Here is an 18,695-nt window from a genome sequence, read left to right on the forward strand (position 1 = left end):
GCCTGGTCCTTCGTGAATTTCAGCCTCCTCTCCGTGAGCTAGCGCCTCTAGTTAGTTACACGAAGACGAGTGACCCGATCACGTCGTTACACCAACCCGGCACAAACACAATACAAAGAAGAAGAGTAAAAAGATGATGAAGAAGGAGGGGGAGGATGAGGAAGCCTGTCAATTCAAGTCAATCTAGCCAGCTCACATACTTGGTCCTTGTTCAGTGATCGCCGCACCATTTATCTATCGATCTAGGTATCTATCGGACTCTATGGATTCCGAATTCATCGCCGGAGCATTCACATCTATCCACATTCTCATCCAAATAGAATCTATTCACAGACAGCTAACTAGGCTGGGTAGCTAGGTCAGTCAACCTTGAGATATAAAATTCAATACGCGAAGTGTCCTCCTCTTCCCCTTCTCCCCCCTCTTCCCCCTCTTCCCCCTCTTCCCTCTCTCTTTCCTCTTCCTCCTCAAAGCAAATACCGAAATCCAGCCGCCCTCTGCGCCTCCGTGGGCCCACCGACGCCCGTTGGCAGGCCCTTCTCCATCTTCGCGTTCTGTCGACGTAGGTAGGAGCGCGTGCCGGTCGCGAAGAGGATGGCGAGGGCGGCGGCCGCCATGTTGACGATGAAGGCGGTGAGGTAGCGGGGTGGGGCGTAGTAGAGGTAGGAGGTCCAGACTGTGGAAGGGGGAGGGGGGGGGTTGTTAGCTAGATAGGTAGATGGATGGATTGGGGCCGGGTAAGGGGGGGATAAGGGGGAGGGGGGAATATCTGCGATGAAGAGTATTGATTTTTTTTATATAGACGTAACGTAAACGTAATGAATGTAGACGTAAACGTACTGTTCGGGGTATTGCTCAGGCAGTTGATGAGGGCGATGGCGGAGGCGCGCTTGATGGCTGGCTGGTTGAGACTCCCTGCTACCCAGGAGAGGACGACTGCCGTGGCGGAGTAGAAGGAAGCGGGCATTAGCATCATTGCTGTGTCTGTTTTTTTTGTTTCAGTTTTAGTTTTAGTTCTTTTCTTTTCTTCTTTTTGTATATATATTTTTGCTAAGCGAAGCGAAGCGAGAGGAGGCGCTTACACCGTGCGCCGGTGCTGAGCGTCGATACCGCGATGATGTTTGCGACGAGGGTCACGCAGAGGGGAAGGACGATGTGGAGATACCGCTCTTGTTTCTATTTGACGGAGGGGGGGAAAGGGGTTAGTGACTTGTCTGTGAGTTGACTGTGACTTGACTGGACTGGGTGCTGGGTGTAGCCTGGCGAACCTTGTCTGAGTGGAAACCGATGCAGAGCATGCTGATCACGGAGAGGATGTATGGTGGCTTTTTTTCTCCCCCCCCCCCATTTCACACGATGTTAGTGGAGGGCCGTTGCGTGATGGATTCGGAATTTTTGGGAGGAGGGAGGGGTGTGCCGTCGGATGAGGGGAGGGGAGGGGACTGGACTTACGGCTGTGAGACCGTATGTTGTTGTTCGATCGTAGCCGAGAGTGGCGACGACGGAAGGGAAGAAATTCGATACGGCGGCGGCGACGAAGATCTGGTTTGGTTTGCCGAAGATGGTGGCTTAGCACGGTACAGCCGAGGAGGGAAGCAGAGTACGTGAGCAGCAGTGGGAAGCAAGTGAGAGAGCACCTCAACTTACGGACATGAGAAGGCCCAGCAGGAGCCAAGTCTTGGGATCCACGACCGCCATCCGCAAGCCCTTCCACGCGCCCATCTCACCCGAGTGATCCTCTTGTCCCTGATCCCGGGCGAAGTTGTACGCGACCCATCCGCGCTCCCGATCCGTCTGCCCCCGCACCCGCTGCGGCGAATCCGGCAGGACGAAGGCGAAGGCGATGGCCAGGCCCACCGTCGCCACGCCCTCGATGACGAACAGCCAGCGCCAGCCCGCGATTCCGTACCGGCCGTCCAGCTCCAGGATGGCGATGGCGAAGAGGCCGCCGAAGCCGTTGCCGAGCTGCGAGCCGGCGTAGAGGACGGCGACGCGCAGCGTGTACTGCTGCCGGTTGTAGAATAGGCTCAGGAAGTAGAGCGCACCCGGGAAGAAGACGGCCTCGACGAAGCCGAGGGCGAAGCGGCCCAGGATCAGGCCCGTGTAGGAGTGCGTGGCGGCCATGCAGGCCGAGATGGCGCCCCAGATGGCCATCGCGAAGCAGATGTAGACGCCTGGCCGTGGGATCTTTCCCACGATCATATTGGAGGGGACTTGCATGGAGACTAGTGTGCGCGCATTTTCTGTTCAACATTTTTTTTTTCTTTTTTTTTTGCATCATTCTTATGCAGGTGTGAGGAGACAAGCTCGAGGGTTGACGGAACGGTAAGTGCTTACTGTATCCGACGAACAAGATGCTGACACACGTCTGGTACTGGACGGCCGTGAGCTTCAGATCCTCGTCGATGCCGGCGAGCTTTGCAGCGGCTATGTTCTGCCGGTCGAGGAAGTTCATGATGAACATGATGACCAGGCAGGGCATGATGGAGATGTCCATCTTGAAGGTCGCGCTCCGGCCCACCTTGTCGTATTCCTCATCCGACAACGCTGCTAGGGAGGCTGGACGACGAAGTCGTGTTTCCAGACCCGTCTCGAGTTTCTCCTCGTCGAAATCAACCGTTTCCTCAACTTGCTTCCCTCCCGGATTGAGCTTCTGCAAGACTGACATCTTGCTGGATTTTTTGATTTTTTTCTTGGTTGGGATCGGATCGAGCTTTATGGTTGTTCTTGATTTTACTTTCTTTCTGCAGCGCTTGTTGGCTTTATAGGAGAGAGGGAATACTTTCCTGTCTCCCAACCAAGCTTTACCAGGCTTTTCCCCACGAAGCAACTCCCATGCCCCAGATGGAGGAGGTGTGAGGGGAAGGAGGCGGTCCTTCTCCGGCCCCTCAACCAGACAGCAGGAAGTGGAGAAGTCGGCCAAACCCATTGGACCCCCTTCTTGGTCTATTCATGGGGAACATCTCAAAATGACCCACGAGCCCACCAGAGATGAAGCTTTGCAAAAGGCTTGTGTCGCCCCGGTCCCGTCAGCAAAAGTGGATATCTCTCGGCGTTGAGTCGTTATCTTGACATCCCCCGAGTCCCCCCTTCCCCAACGTTTTTATATTAGGACGCATGAATGATCCCTACTCCAGACCGTGAGAGCTTTTCCCCTCCAGTCAAATTTCCTGGATGATACGACTCTCTCTGGGGAGAAAGAAAAGCTTGCTCACCGCTTGGCTTTCTGTGTCTTTGATGGAAGTTGAGGGGATTCGTCTTTCTTGGCGATTGGGCTGGGCTGGGCGGCAGCAGGACCTCCACGATCGTTATGTATGTATGGCTTGGAAGGAAATATTCAGACGATGCCGTGGCCTACCCGATTCAGATCAGATCAGATCTCTTCTCGGGCTCGGTCCTGCTCGTTTAACCTTGCGGTCTTTACAGATTTGAGAGTGATATCGGTTCTGAACGAACCTCTTAAGTCCGAGACGTGGTCCGACGAGTATTACTTCTGCATCTGCCGAAAACGATCCCAACATAGGTGGCCCCACTAATGAGATCGACAAAGGTGCGGGGATAGAGGTTTGTAATGGAGCTGAATATGATAATGGCTTGAGATGTGTTGAGAGCAGAACATCTCCCTGTGATCAACCAGGATTCAAGAGAAGCTAACATTGTCTTGCCGCTGAGAAGTCATAAAGTCTAGGGCTGTTGTTGAGACGATGTCATCCGTCCGGGAGTGGATCCCTAGTGCAAGAAAAAGCGCCCCTCTCAGAACGTACCCGGCTGAAGCAGATGCACTGGCGGATAGCCATTCTTCTGCTTGAGTGGCATGGTTGGTCATCAACAGTTACTGAACGTCGTTCCGAAAAAGTGAACCTCGATCCTCGTAGAAAGAGGTCTGCATTCATCCAATGCTCTACTTCTGCCTTTTTTTTTGGAGCGCAGCCACGGCAAGGACCGAGGTCGAGAGCAGAGACAAAGAAAGAGCGTCGAACATGTACATGAGGTGCTTTATCACGAGACTATCCCAAAAAAGCAGCCGATTTCCTAGTAAAGTTGCAAGATTGCAATAGACTTTCAGCACACCTCCAGACTGGGAGCACTTCCCGAGATGAAGTCTGTCCTAAGTGCATTGCTGATTTCGGGGACGTTGCCAATCCGGCGAGATCTTAGAGTACAACAGTTTCGTCACTTCATGTAAAGTACCTGTGGGAGCCGACACGGTGTTCTCGTCCAGATCTAGCTCTCGAGAGGGTTTTCTAGCTCGCCCTGTCTCAACGGCTCGTGGCGTTGACTAGTGGATGATCTGTTCCGCAGGAGTCCAGGTTTGGAAGTAAGCTGCGGTCGGCGAAGGGTATTGAAGACGGCAGCCTCGAGCTTCGACACCTGCGCTGCCCGCGGAGATTTTTCCATCTCGTGTCTTTGTCAACTAACCTCTTCACAGTGTTGTCGGTTACACATGAGAGGTTTTCGAGCGAAGGCATCGACGACGCTTTGGCTCGCCTGTATCAAACGCGCATTTGATCTTGTGTTTTTCGCACTTAGAGTAAGAGCGATTTCTGGTCTTGAAAGGAACATATTCGAAGCCGGCATCATGCAATGGTTCGAGGTCCGCGTCGTGGCACAGTCACCTCTCACTGCTAATGCGTAAACTTTTACTTCGCACCATAACTCTTTACGTTTGACAGCTTCAACTCTGTACAGCCACAAGCTTTGAAAGGTGGATTAAAATTTATACCACTTTGAATGCTGAGAAGAAGATAAAACCAAAATTACATTATTCGTTATTACGCATTTTAAATCGAACCTTTTTACTTATCGACCTAAATGGATCATTTAATAAAATAAAAAATCTTTGACAAATACAAATTATATAATATATAAGTAGCTATTTGAAAAGAGATGCGAGGCTTTTAAAATGGTCGGCACACTTTATATAATACGGCGAATTTGCAAGAACCGATCGATCTATCATTACTTTAAGTTATTGAAAATGAGGAAGAATATCGATTTAAAGCTGGCGATTACGATTTTTTAAAAGGTTATATGTTATTATTTGTAATTGCTTAATTATTTAGTTGTTTACTTGATTGAAAATTGTTTAAATAGCGCCGATGAAGTTGAAATACGAATATAATTGCGTTCCAAAACTCTATTGACTCTTAAAATCTTTCTTAAAGTAAGTCAGTCTATTATTAAAGAATAATATTTTTTCTCATAATTAATTTTCCTATTGAAAATTTTAGGAGATGTATGTGTTAGAAGAAAAATCAAGAAAAATTTGATCGTATTACTGAAAATTGACCGTATCACCCCAGAGTATTAAAAACCGCAATATTCCCTCTAACTTGTACTCCAACCAAGGGTACGATCACCTGTATGAGTGCAGATACATCAATCCGAGCTCTTCTCCTATTCAGCTCACTTACGTACTTCGTAAGCCGTAAATTCCTTTGTTCTACACCACACTCTTCCAGTAATCCTCCACCGCTTCTTCAAACGAGCCATCCGGCTTGAAGCCCAGGCTATACGCGTACTTGTTGTCAAACCTGTCTGCCCAACTCCTCAAGATCGCCTCCGTCGCCGGGTCATCCTCTTCCGTGAGGTACTGCAACTTGTCCTTCCCAGCGACCTTCTCCAGCGCATCCATCATGTCCTGGATAGTCACGTGTATACCCGGGAGGTTGACCTCGCGTACATGCGGAGGCATCAACGTCGTGTCCAGCGTCAAGGCGTGCATCAGATTATGGACAAGCGTCCGCGGCGAGCACACCCATGATCCGAACGAGCGATCCTTCAGCGGGATGATCGATTCCAGCCCGTTGATTGGCTCTCTGATCATGCCACTCAGAAAACTGCTTGCCGCAGCAGTTGGCTTTCCGGGACGAACGGAGATGGTGGGAAAGCGCAGAACGATGCCGTCGATGAATTTCCGTCGCGTGTAGTCATTGACCAGCGTCTCGCACATCAATTTGGCCGCGCCGTAAGAGGATTCAGGCGTAGGTCGCACATCCTCATCCACCACCGCAGGGAATGGTCGTCCGTAGACGGCCTGGCTCGAGGCGTAGATCACCCGGATGCCAGGGCGGACGGCTCGACAAGCCTCCAGGAGTCTGCGTGTCGCGTCGAGATTGACCTTCATTCCGAAGTCAAATTTCTCCTCTGCACCCGAGGACATGATGCCGTGGAAAACAAACGCTGCGTCTAGCGATGCGTCGACCACTGTGCTGGCGTCCTCAGACAGATCAGTCTTGACGGCCTTAGCATTCTGAGGATATTTGACACCCCTTGGAATGGGCGGAAGGATGATGTCGCTGAGCACGACTGTATAGCTCTCCTCGTTCAGAAGGACCTCTGCCAATAGCTGGCCGATGAAACCTGCCGCGCCGGTGATGAGGACCTTCATCTTGGCAATGGGGTGTGAATAGGTGGATGAGTAAAAGATCTTTGAGTTTGACTTGGAAGGCCCTAATACTTTTGAGATCAACTCCTACTATTACTGATTGTGGAGTCACGGATCCCATTCTTTCATGACCTGGCACTCTATATATCGGTCACGTTTCTTGCGCGTTTGGATATATATCGGCACATTTCCGATGTCAACAGCCCACTCTTGATTGGTGGCCGGACATCATCCGTCCCCAACACCCCTCTTCTATACAGCGGCTTTGGCTCTCGGTGACATCCCCGAGTTGTTGACGGGCTCTGACGGCGAACTCTTTTCCGTATAGTTCCCGGCATATCCATAACAGTTTAAATTCTGTTTTCTGGATAATCTCTTTCTTCTCGTCAATACTTCGTAAGTTACTGGTCATTGTCTTCTTCCTCACTACGCCGTATTTGGGGTCTCGAAGTATTGAACTTCATAGAGCAATCGATTGTTTTCTAGGAAATTAATCGTCATGGCTGCCACGAAGCCCCTCGCGGAGAATAAGAGCACTGCCATCTTAGATGCCGCTGAGAAAGGTAGCTATGGGGTCGTTGCGGTGTGCTGCGTAAGTCAATCATTCCAACTCTAACGAGCTCTCCTGTTCCTGACATGATGCAGTACAACCTCGAGGAGATATTCGCAACGGTTCGGGCAGCAGAAACAACCAAATCCCCAGCAATGATCCTCCTCTTCCCTTGGGCCATGCAAAAGTTCGGACACATCCTCGTCAACATGGCGGCAGACGCCTGCCGCTCAGCCAAAGTTCCCGTTTCACTCCACCTTGACCATTGTCAGGACGTCGAGCTAGTCAAATACGCAGCTTCGCTACCCTTTGACTCGATCATGGTCGATATGTCGCATCATGAGAAGGAGGAGAATTTGCGGTTGACGAAGGAACTCACTGAGTATTGCCACGAGAGGGGCATCGCGACCGAGGCTGAGCCAGGAAGGATTGAAGGCGGCGAAGACGGAGTCAAGGATACTGCTGAGCTGGAAGGCGTCATGACGACGTCTGAGCAAGCGCAGGAGTTTATCGACACGGGTATTGACTACTTAGCTCCTGCATTCGGAAATGTGCATGGTGCGTATAGTAGCAAAGGTCCTCGAGCGCATCTCCAGTTCGAACGCCTTGAATCGGTGCAGAAAGCATCGCAAGGAAAGGTCAGACTGGTGCTTCATGGAAGTGGCGAGTTCACGGAGGATATCTACCAGGACTGCATCCAGAGGGGCATTTCGAAGATCAATGTTAATGCGCAATTGGTGGGTCCGTGGAGAGATATGATGAAGACAAGAACGGAGTTCACGCCTCTGACGAAACTGATAGAAGATAGCATCGATATCTTCCAGGAGGAGGTTGAGAAGTTGATGAGGATGGTGGGAAGTTGTGGGAAGGCTTGAGGTGATGTGGCGAAGTGAAGAGTGGATGAACACAGCAGACTATTCGTGTGTGTCGTGTTCGCATCCGAACTGGGCCCAAAATTTCGAAGCTGTCAAAACTCTGGATAAAACTTCAATGGAAGAAGCTCGCAAATTCGAGCTCAGAATAGCCAATCTGAAATGTTCCAAGTGAGAATTCATCAATAGCAGTCAAACAAGTCAAATCCAAGGGGGCTCGCTTAAACATCGGGGTGCCTGTATTAAAAGCACAGACCTTCGGTTCACGCGTTGCGCGAAACTCCAAATGCGCCTGCATCAACCAAGCCTCTGCGGCCCTTATTGTATATAAAAAAGTGAAGCATCGAAGCCTCAAGAATACTTATGATTATGCGCCCACTGGAACCCTCGCAGCATAACTAGGCAGCAGCATTCATCGATATCGAGTGGCGACATGGCGCGAAAGAATAAGAAGGAAGCATACGTTGTATTTAGGGGAAGGATACCAGGACTTTACCGGACGTGGGACGAATGCAGTGCCCAAGTTTTAGGCTTCTCGAAGGGATATCAGCTTGGGTATGAGAGATTTGAGGAAGCCGAAAAGGCGTGGGCAGAACACACGGCCAGGCAGGATGCCGAAAAACCCATCCGGGTCTTTGTAGCAGGTAGACTTGAGGGCAAGCCAATAAAGGAGGAGGTTATGGACTCGGATTATGACTCTGGTATTTTACGGATCAGTTGTTCCTTCAGTACCTACAGGTCATCGTGCTAACATTCTTCGCAGATAGAGAAGAATTGGAAAAACCTAGGAACTTGAAACGGCCCGCAGATTGTAGTGACCTCGACGATTACCAATATCAAGCGGCCGAAAAGCGGCAGCGCATTTCCAGGAACGAGTCAGATGACGAATGGGAGGCAATCACTCAAGTTCCTGGTGTTGAGCTCACATTGGAGCAAGAGGAGGTAGTCAGCTTGGCTATGCGAGGGCATAACATGTTTCTAACGGGCGCCGGAGGCTCCGGCAAGACAGTGACTCTCAAAGAAATTCTTCGGTGCCTGGAAGCAAGAAAAAAAAAATACCAGGTTGTAGCCCCTACAGGAATCGCCGCGCTACCCCTTGGTGGCAAGACCATACACTCTTTCATGGGCTGGAAGCCGGACTCGCTTCGAAAATCTCTCGAGGATATCTTGAATGATATGAAACCTTACACCAGGAAGGAAATCAGAAAGGCACAAGTGCTCATCGTCGAAGAGATTTCAATGGTGGAGAATCAGAATCTGGAACGAATGAATCTGATCTTACAAGATGTTATGACGAACAGCTCACCATTTGGTGGAAAGCAGGTAATTTTCCTCGGTGATTTTCACCAGCTACCTCCCGTCAAGCCTTTTGAATTCTGTCTTCATTGTGGTAGTATGATGACAAAAGTTGATCACGGAGAGTGCACCTTTGTATGCGACGAAGACGGATGCACTAATCGAGGGCTAGCTTTCAGAGAGGGAAGTAAGTGGGCTTTCCAGGCACCTGTTTGGAAGCGGTTGAATCTCAGGCATATCCAGCTTCAACGGATTCATCGCCAAAAAGATAAGCAATTCAAGGATATTTTGACCAATATCCGACACGGGATTTCCTTAACGCTAGAGGAATGGGATAGTCTAGAACGGATAAAGCCTCCTCCGCTTCATGGCATATATCCAGTGAGGCTGATGTCTCGAAGGAGGCAAGTAGCCGAGATCAACAGAGCAGAGCTTCAGGCTATCAAGCTTCCATCAAAGTCCTGGACCGCAGTCAACCGTTACGAGAAGAAATATCCATTTCCAAAATGGAACCACAGCAGGCCATGGGAGTCAGACCAGCCGCTCAAGAATCACCGACTCCCCGAGTGCCTAGTACTGAAAGTTGGAGCCAAAGTCGTGCTCCTTCACAACTTCAATCAGCAACGTGGGCTCGTGAATGGCTCACAGGGCGTCGTTGTCGGCTTTCAGAAAATGGATGGGGTTGATTGCGATCCGGAAATCAAATTCATCGAAGGCAAGCCAAAAATTGGGCCTGGCAATACCAAGCGTCACTGGGACACCTTCTCTGCCCCCGTCGTCAGGTTCGCAAACGGTATCATTATGCCGGTTTTTGCAATCGATTCGACGTCGCAATATGGGACGAAAAAAATGCCGTATTTGGCTACGAGAGTACAAATCCCATTGACGCTGGCCTGGGCTCTCACTATTCACAAAAGCCAGGGTATGACGTTGGATTACATCGAGGTTTCATCGCGGAACATCTTTGAGACTGGGCAGTTCTACGTCGCTCTATCCAGGGGAACGAATATTGAGGGTGTCACTGTGACGGGATTCTCGAGGGACCAGTTACCGCTCGATGATGATGTGGTTGAATTCTATCAGGGTACTAAATGGGAGACGTTTGGGACGGCTGAGCCTAAGGATAATGATGATGTCATCGTGAACTTGAAAGAAGAAACGCCTTCTGATGGAGAGGCGGTCGGATGGATCGTGGACCTAAAGCCCGGGAGTCCTGAGAAGAAGGCAGTCTTAGAATGGCAGAAATCTTTGTTGGCCTCGCCGTATGTCTGAGCTCGATTGGATTACTAGCCTTGACGACCCAGGCAGCGCTGCCATTCAGTCATGTTGGTTTTTAATGAAGTGATGTGTGTTTCTGCCTAGCTCAGACACCACTGTTCTCCTTATCCGGATAGGGTGGTTTTCTGCTTCGATCAGGCCCAATCAGAGGATGAGATAGCGGATACCATAATCAATAATCAACTTCCCTTTTCCGAACTTGAGAAACCCCCGAGAACTTGTGCAAGATTATCAGAATTACGGATACCATTATTATATTTACTTCAAGCCGACCTGACATGCACGTATTCGTAATCCTGCAGATCAATATCGTGCTCGCCATCACCGCTATGATGATTAAATACTTGTAATCGACCGGGCTCAGTTCCATCTGTGATATGCTATTGCCATCTCAAAGTTCTTGGTTGTTTACTTACCTTATCATCATTCCAACTCAGCTCCTCCCATATGCATCAGTAAACAAAACCACCATGAGGAAAGCGAAAACAGCACGAAGACTGGGCTGTGCCGCTTTCGAAGCAGGTACATATATGATAGAAATATATGAGGTGTAGACTATCATTTACCTGCCTACCTATTGGGGTTGGTCACTTGGCTCGTCCAATTGTACGTAGCATACTCTGTATTGCTAGCTCTCAGCTCTCCCTGTCGAGGATCAACACCTTCTAAACCTTTGATTCTATCAGTACATCCGCATCTTCATTCGTTGAGACTATACTCCTATCTCTTGCCAGTCTGTCCCGCAAAACCCGTCCTGAACAGCGGAAAAAGAGTAGCACAGCGCATTCTCGCATCTTACTTAGCTCCATGCGATATGTTGAATCGATTAGAAGTTCATGGAGAAGGAGGTTTTGTCGTGGCAGTGTTTTTTAAGTAGGCTACCTGAGCTAAGCGAGAGAGGGAAGTGGACCTACTCCGGAATATCAACAAGTATTGACTTAGGGTTCCCCAATATGGGGTGTAGGTAAACAACCGATCAATCTCTATGCAAGAATAATCAATAGTTATCTTTGTTTGTTGGTTCGCTACTACCTAGTGGGCTCCGCAGTTGCACTAGTGGCCCCTAACACTTTGTAGTCCCGTGGCATGACCTATTCCTAACAACAAGTTCATTTCGGGGTGCAGCCCGTGATTAAGCATCTACGTAGGAGAGTAAAAGGTGCATGTATGTACTGCGATCCCGTTGATAGAAATTTGACAAAAAAATGCAAAAGAAACCCCCGCCGAAGCAGGGTAGAGAAACTCACTTCCGAGGAAGCTGGTTTACTCTGATCGATCTCCTCATGTGCCTGGTCACCCCTTCAGTTACCCAATCACCCCATTAGTAACTAACGGGGTGACCAGGCACATGAAGAGATCGTAAAGCCCACCACCACTGGGCCACAGTGGAGTAATTCGAGGTCACTCCACTGTGGCCGAAGCAAAGTGTTTTGGTGGTAATATGTAGCAGCGGAAAAAAGCTCGCCGGCCCGGGATATTTTTCTGATTCACGCTAGCTTGGTCGCTTCTTGTGGAAGCTTGGGGGAATATCGGACTATTATCCTGTCTCGTCATCTGGATGTCAGCTTGATGACACGCCTACATCGCTCGACGCTTCAAGCCCAACCCCAGTGCGCAACATGGCGCGCGACCGCAAATGTAGGAATAAGTACTACGTATACCAACCTTGATCATCTTCGTCTCTCCAAGAGAGACACAAATCAATTCCGTAGAGGAGAAATAAATACCGAATGCAGAGAGAATCTCATCACAGGGTGAGAAGAATCACGCGTTTTATTATCATCGATACGATGAACCTCGATTGTATGACTGAGCAATTTCTACCTGAGCTCATTGGTGCCTCCTTCCTGACCAGAATCTCTGTTTGAGGTAGGAGCAGGTTTGTCTCTCAAACTCCCTGATCTCATGGCTTTGCTGTGAATTTTTGGATCTACCGATAAGACCCTGTCTCCCATAGTCGCTGCTCTTCGAAGTCTCGTTGGTGGCCCCTGTTCCCAACCACTCATACTAGACGAGGGCTTCTTCCCAAGATCCTGATGTTGCACTGTTGTGGCAAGCTTCTTGGCTACACTAACAGCTTTAAGGGCCACCTTCGAAGCTTCGGACTTGATCATGTTGAAGTTCCTAGAAGGCGTGGTAGACTCCGTTCCCTCTAGTCTCATATCGATGTTCTCGTCACCAGATTCTATCGTGGGAGGCTTGCTCGTGGCACTTTCCGACCTCATCATTCTACTTGTCGAATTCCCGCCTTCAAAAATGCACTGTCAGCCACCACTCTGACGTCTGATAGCTTTAACAACAAATCAACTTACACGGATGAAGGGTCCCGTATCTCGATCCTGGCTCTCCTTTCCAGTAGCTTCCGTCAGAATCTTCATAGCTGTAAATTTGCGTATCGGCATCGTAGCCAACCCTCCTCTAGGAGGACACGGGGGAGTCAGCGATTGCCTGTCTGAAAAGGGTTTGGGAAAGTATAGGAGGAGGAGAAGGAGGAGGAGGATAGGAAATAGTTCCCCGTTACCTACCATACCTGCCGGCAGGCGAGCCTCGTCCTGTAACTTCGTCAGATAAGTGAAGGTGACAAGAGGGATTTCAAATACCGAGTCTTGTTCGGACCAACGGTGGCGGCCACTCATTTTCTGGCTGTTGTCTTGGTTTTTGACAGTTGACGCTCGGCCTGGAATAGTTTTGGTGAGTTCGAGGTTCCAACGGGAGGTTTCGATGTTCATAGCAGGCTAGATCGAAAGCTCATGGGTCACATTCTTGTGGCTTTGCGACCATTCACGCCAGAAATCGTGGCAAGCAGTCCATTCGCCCTCTTCAGCAGGTGGGCTATTGCGAATCGGTGAGATGTTACGGGGGGAGGAATGCCGCGAAAAGAGAGAGGGGAGGAAATTGAGGAAGGTGAGGAAGGTGAGGAAGGTGAGGAAGGTGAGGAAGGTGAGGAAGGTGAGGAAGGTGGGGGTGTCAGGCAATAACCACGAGGGAAGGGGGGGGTTTGCCTACCAGACCACGCTTCTAGACTTTGATTTCGAAACCCGTTCCTCGAGCCGAACTGTGCTCTCTGGATATTCATGAGCAAACCCAAGGCAAGCTTTCCCTGACTGCCATCTCTAGCATCCCGATAAGATCGTCCCCCACGCTCCCCCAAAAAGTATAAAATTCCGGTCTCGATCCGAGCAGTCCCAGAATCCGGATAGCCGGACGGTATGAACAATGGAAAATAATTAAATTTAATTGCAGAAAAGTGTTGCTCTGATAGAAGGAATCACAGGTAAATAAAACACTCGCTCATTTAGCCGAGAGAGAGGGAAAAGGGGAAGGAGTGAGTGGGGCTATCGGCAGAACTTCGGCTACTCGGAGCTGGAATTGGCAACGAGCTTCATTCAAACTCGGGACTTTGGCGACGAACATATTTATCTACAGACAAAGATTCGACTTCGACGCCTCGTTGATTACCATCGAGATGTCAGAGAAAACGCGCAAAGACGCCATAACTAGATGTGAAATCGCAGATCCAGCAGCATTAGCCTCGTCATCAGCCTCGCCCTCCCTCAACGCCTGTACGCCAGCGCAAACTATCTGCACATTCTCTACTGACGCGAAACAGTCTCAGCCATCATGAACAAACGAAAAGCCTCGTCTCCCTGCTCTGGCCCCTCGAAAAAGCCGCACAGCAAGAATCCGGTCTTCGGAAGAGATGGTCTTGGTCCCTACATCGACCACCCGGAGAAATTCGACGCCTCGCGCGTAATTTGTTATGATGAGAACTTTGTGGCAATCCATGACCTGTATCCCAAGTCGAGCGTCCATACCCTTCTCCTACCACGATCCCAGAAGCATACACTGCAGCATCCATTCGATGCCTTCGAAGACGCCGAATTCCTTGCCAGCGTACGAGAACAAGCTACGAAGTTACGGGACTACGTGGGCAAGGAGTTGCAGCAAAGATACGGAAAGTTCTCAAAACAAGATTCTCCCAGGCAGAAAGTTCTGAATAAGGAGATTGAGCTTGCGCGTGGGGAAGAAATGCCCGTGGGTAGAGACTGGACCAAGGATGTGAAAGTCGGCATCCACGCTCATCCGAGTATGGACCACCTACATATCCATGTTCTGAGCATCGATCGTTACTCTGAGTGCCTGAAACACCGAAAGCATTACAATAGTTTTGCCACGGCTTTCTTTGTGGATTTGGCGGATTTTCCATTGGCGAAGGATGATGTGAGGAGGAAGGCGGAGTACCTGAATAGGGATATGGAGTGCTGGAGATGTGAGAAGAACTTTGGAAATAAGTTTGTGAAGCTGAAGGAGCATTTGAGGGAGGAGTTCGAGGAGTGGAAGAAGGAGTGAGGCATGGGGTGGTCTGGTATTCAATTGGCGTACTGGGATTGGAGTTAACGGGTAGGACAGGAAATGATACCCTTGAAGATGCAGGTGTATGATCAGGAACTCAGCAACGAATCTCGATTTTTGGTTCTCAGATCAATGACTCAAATCAACCCTGCTTCCCCGGACGCCACGACTCAAGGATTGACCACCAGGTGCAGGCCGATCACTTACCCCTCATTGGTTGCCCTTGGACTGAATAATGCATCATGACCTCCAGACTTTTGAGCTGTCTGACCCCTCTACCACATTAACCTCTTCTTCCTCCAGATTCTTACAGTTCTTTAGATTAGAATACTAGACGGTGTACTGTGGTAAATGAGAATATATCTTCTGCATTTCTTTCGGCATGCAATTCCGTTGCCTAGAAGTCCTCAGCGTCTCATTTTTGGCAGGAATAGCGGCGCGAGCTGCAAAATTTGATGGACCGGATTACCATTCCCTCCCGTTAGACACGATATTCCCTGGGCCATGGGAGAGCAATATACGAGCTCCTTTCAACAAGTCATACATTACGCCGAATAAGGTATTCAAATTCGAAGGCGCGGTCTCTGGCCTCGAGTCTGTTTTGCAAGATGCGAAAACCGAGGGAAGCATTAGTTGGGTGATCGGCCTGGGAGGTTTGGTTACCTTTGAGTTTGGAGAGAATGTTGCTGGGAAGTGAGTTTCGTACATCTTCTAGAGTAGAGCATATGCTAATATAAATACAGAGTATGTTTTGAGGTCGACTCCATCAAGGGCGATCCCTATGTTGTGCTGGCCTACTCCGAATCTTCCTTCTTCGCAGACCGAGAATGCGATGCAACTGGTGATGACGATAGAGACCTGCCGCTTTCTTTCTCTTTGAATCATACTGGCACGAACTGCGTTGGAGGAGGTTACAATAGAGGGGGTTTCAAGTACCTGACTGTGTATATGCCAACTTCAGATACTCCCACTGAAGGCGGATACTGGCATGAGGGACATTCAGCGCCGAAGATTTCTGTGAAAAAGCAATCTTGGTACCATACGATTGGACAGAAACTATTGGGACTGGATACTGACACCAAGAACAAAGCACTGAAAGAGCCTGCGGTTACCATCTCGAAGATCTGGGTCAATTGTACCGCATTTCCCTCGAATCCGAATGGGAGAGCTTACACAGGATACTTCGACAGCTCTTCTTCCATTTTGAACCGTGTCTGGTATGCAGGCGCCTATACCTTACAGCTCTCCACTTTAGATCCAAAGGAGGGTGGATCTCTTATCAACTTCAATCGCAATTTTGATCACAACCGTGCACCTCCAGGGGCTTGGTACTCCAACTATACCATTGCCAATGGCACTGCCGTCACAACCGACGGAGCGAAACGAGACAGGATGGTTTGGCCTGGCGATATGACCATTGCTGTGCCCGGAATCGCAGTTTCGACGTACGATATGCTGGCAGTGAGAAATGCACTCAATATTATATACCATCGCCAGTATTCCGACGGCTCTATGCCGTATGCCGGGCCTCCGATGGGGGCCTTTGGCGAGTTTAGTGATACATACCACCTTCACACCTTAGTCGGAACATACCAATATGTTCTGTACTCGGGTGATCTCGACTGGCTCGAAGAGAGGTGGAATGCCTACACTACTGCGCTTGCTGTCAGCATCCGAAAGGTTGACGAAACAGGTCTTTTGCATGTGTCCTCTAGAAACGATTGGATTCGGCCAGGGATGACCGGTCATAATGTTGAGGCCTCGTCTATTCTACTTGATGTTCTGGCAAACAGCATCAAACTTGCCAGCTGGATTGGTAAGAACGCTACCTCTGACGGCGAAGACTGGTCTAAGACCCGACAACGGCTGTATAAAGGTATCTCCACCTTGTACTGCCAAGAGGATGGTCTGTACGGCGATAACATAGGCCGACGAGGCTGCAGTGGACCTGAGAAAGTCCTCCCACAAGATGGAAACAGTTGGGCCTTGATTTCGGGGGCGGTAGTGTCCGGGTCTACTGCTTACAACGTTTCCGAGAATTTGCGGAAACGATGGGTCAAGGCTGGTGCTCCAGCAGTGGAGTTTCCGAACGTGATATCACCATTTGCATCTTCTTTTGAGCTGCTTGGTCACAGCGCCGCTAATAACAACGACGCTGCCGTGGAGTTGATCGAGCATATGTGGGGATTCATGTTAGACGGACCGGGCATGACGAACTCTACGCTGTGCGAAGGTTACAGGATTGATGGATACATCCATTATCCAGCATACTGGCAACTATCCCGCAATTCGCATGCTCACGGCTGGGCAACAGGCCCAACCACCGTTTTGATGCAAGGTATCCTAGGTATCAAGCTGCTGTCTCCCCTCGGGGAAACATGGGAAATTCAGCCCAAACTCACCAAGTGGTTGAGCTATGCTCGCGGTGGTTTCGCAACCAAGCTCGGTAAATTCGAAGTCTCGATTGCCTTGATGCGCAGCTTGAGCACAAGCCGAAGGGTTGAAGCCCTCAATGTCACATATCCTGCTGGTACGGAGGGTCTTGTGACATGGGGAGACAAGGCTCAATTCCGAAGCGAGGATATGGGAACGAGTTTCAGTATTTACCGATACCTGGATGTGGCAAGCCAGGATAGATGGCAGACGTGGGGTGTTGACGATGTTCATGACTTTGTTGAGGATAAGACGTGGATCAAGCCTCAGGTTGAGGAGAGGCCGGAAGGTGTTGTTGACTGGAAAGCTTTGGAGGAGAATTACGTTCTTGCTAAGCAGCGTTTCACTGCGAGCGATCTTGTTCAGATTGATGACTGGGCAGTCACAGAGAACATGACCGCGAAACGGAAATTTATAGAAGAGGGGACGAAGGAGGATCTGTAGAGCTTTATAATGACTTGAATAGACCGAGGATCTTAATTACCTCTTCCTAATAAATTTCGTATCAATTCCCATACTTCCTCATAGTTGTGAGTAGAGGCAGTCTCTCGCTTGCACTAACGGAGTAAATATGCACGATTCTTTTTTCCAAATCAGCTGTTGTCCCAACCGCCCGACCCATGAGCACAATCAGTGAAAAGCGCGGAATGTATACGAAGTGCTCCAGGTGCTTTAAGCATAGGTACTTTCATGGTGCAAAGAACCACGTATGGGTCGCCAACGCCTTATACTACTCATCTCCATCTCGCTCTTCATCGCCCTCCCAATCGAATCTTCGACGGAATCTCATCTCCCCTCACCAAGTACTGACAAATCAGCCGTACCTAGTACACCGCTGATAGCTTTAGGAAAAGTGCCATCGTGATAGGATCCGGCCTCGCCGGTCCTAGTCGAGGCCCCTGAGAGCAACTAAGAACGACGGGATCGATCAGTTCGCCCGGGCTACCGGATCCACTTTCGGATTCATACAAGTTCGCCTAGTCAAAATTTGCGATGAGTTCCTGGTAACATGTTCATGCAATTTGGACTTAGGAGTCGTCAATTTCGACTGTTGGGTGGAAGGACTTTTCTTTGAGAGGATCGGTCAAAGGGCGGTTCTCGTCATGATATTGGGGGTCAGGATCATACTTCTATATAGGATTTCCTGGGAGACTTTTGGTAGGCAGCTAAACAGAGCCGATCGATTGAGAAGGAGTCTTGCAAAACGAATATTCATGAGTAACCATGTCGTTTTATAGTCTTGCATTTGGCAACGAATAACAAATCTATATACATGGATCAACTGATGCATTTTAAAGTGAGCACGACGGAGAGCCCATTCGTGATGACACTTCAAGGTGTCAGTCATAGGTATCGTCACAAATATGACCGAGTTGAGAGTATCGCTTACAGCCGGGCTTGTGAGTTTACATCCTCTTCACATCATTTTCAAGTGTATTTCTTACATAAAAGGGATGTAGCGTTGATGCTACGAATACTATACCACGAAGTGCGAAAAACTTTAAGGTCGTTTGGTCCAGAGCCA

General features: G+C 49.4%; 7 protein-coding genes across 8 annotated transcripts; 4 read left to right on the plus strand and 3 right to left on the minus strand.

Annotated features, from left to right (window-relative positions):
* Window positions 1-467: 467 nt before the first annotated feature.
* L3040_004365 (uncharacterized protein) lies at window positions 468-2,668 on the minus strand (the record flags this gene model as incomplete). Its single annotated transcript, XM_066154749.1, has 7 exons — window positions 468-676; window positions 841-984; window positions 1,083-1,176; window positions 1,269-1,325; window positions 1,453-1,542; window positions 1,648-2,225; window positions 2,338-2,668. The coding sequence occupies 7 exons, from the start codon at window positions 2,666-2,668 to the stop codon at window positions 468-470; spliced, it is 1,503 nt and encodes a 500-aa protein (XP_066011950.1).
* A 2,775-nt stretch (window positions 2,669-5,443) lies between these two features.
* On the minus strand, window positions 5,444-6,391 carry L3040_004366 (uncharacterized protein; the record flags this gene model as incomplete). Of its 2 annotated transcripts, none has more annotated exons than XM_007288854.2 (1): window positions 5,444-6,391. In XM_007288854.2, the coding sequence occupies one exon, from the start codon at window positions 6,389-6,391 to the stop codon at window positions 5,444-5,446; it is 948 nt and encodes a 315-aa protein (XP_007288916.2). The 2 variants fall into 2 exon arrangements, with proteins under 2 accessions (XP_007288916.2, XP_066011951.1); XM_066154754.1 differs by having other exon boundaries at window positions 5,444-5,725.
* Window positions 6,392-6,887: 496 nt separating this feature from the next.
* Window positions 6,888-7,813, plus strand: L3040_004367 (uncharacterized protein; the record flags this gene model as incomplete). Its single annotated transcript, XM_007288853.1, has 2 exons — window positions 6,888-6,980; window positions 7,034-7,813. 2 exons carry the CDS (start codon window positions 6,888-6,890, stop codon window positions 7,811-7,813), a joined length of 873 nt encoding a protein of 290 aa, XP_007288915.1.
* Window positions 7,814-8,243: 430 nt separating this feature from the next.
* On the plus strand, window positions 8,244-10,378 carry L3040_004368 (uncharacterized protein; the record flags this gene model as incomplete). The annotated part of the gene is made up of 3 exons (XM_066154762.1): window positions 8,244-8,511; window positions 8,574-9,133; window positions 9,350-10,378. 3 exons carry the CDS (start codon window positions 8,244-8,246, stop codon window positions 10,376-10,378), a joined length of 1,857 nt encoding a protein of 618 aa, XP_066011952.1.
* Window positions 10,379-12,204: 1,826 nt separating this feature from the next.
* L3040_004369 (uncharacterized protein) lies at window positions 12,205-13,113 on the minus strand (the record flags this gene model as incomplete). The annotated part of the gene is made up of 4 exons (XM_066154764.1): window positions 12,205-12,632; window positions 12,697-12,802; window positions 12,910-12,936; window positions 12,985-13,113. The coding sequence occupies 4 exons, from the start codon at window positions 13,111-13,113 to the stop codon at window positions 12,205-12,207; spliced, it is 690 nt and encodes a 229-aa protein (XP_066011953.1).
* A 737-nt stretch (window positions 13,114-13,850) lies between these two features.
* Window positions 13,851-14,734, plus strand: L3040_004370 (uncharacterized protein; the record flags this gene model as incomplete). Its single annotated transcript, XM_007288850.2, has 2 exons — window positions 13,851-13,947; window positions 13,995-14,734. 2 exons carry the CDS (start codon window positions 13,851-13,853, stop codon window positions 14,732-14,734), a joined length of 837 nt encoding a protein of 278 aa, XP_007288912.2.
* Window positions 14,735-15,119: 385 nt separating this feature from the next.
* On the plus strand, window positions 15,120-17,614 carry L3040_004371 (uncharacterized protein; the record flags this gene model as incomplete). The annotated part of the gene is made up of 2 exons (XM_007288849.2): window positions 15,120-15,430; window positions 15,481-17,614. The coding sequence occupies 2 exons, from the start codon at window positions 15,120-15,122 to the stop codon at window positions 17,612-17,614; spliced, it is 2,445 nt and encodes an 814-aa protein (XP_007288911.2).
* Window positions 17,615-18,695: the final 1,081 nt, after the last annotated feature.

The sequence above is a fragment of the Drepanopeziza brunnea genome, assembly GCF_022702325.1.
Source record: "Drepanopeziza brunnea f. sp. 'multigermtubi' strain 214-2 chromosome Unknown ctg6, whole genome shotgun sequence".
Lineage (NCBI taxonomy): Eukaryota > Fungi > Ascomycota > Leotiomycetes > Helotiales > Drepanopezizaceae > Drepanopeziza > Drepanopeziza brunnea.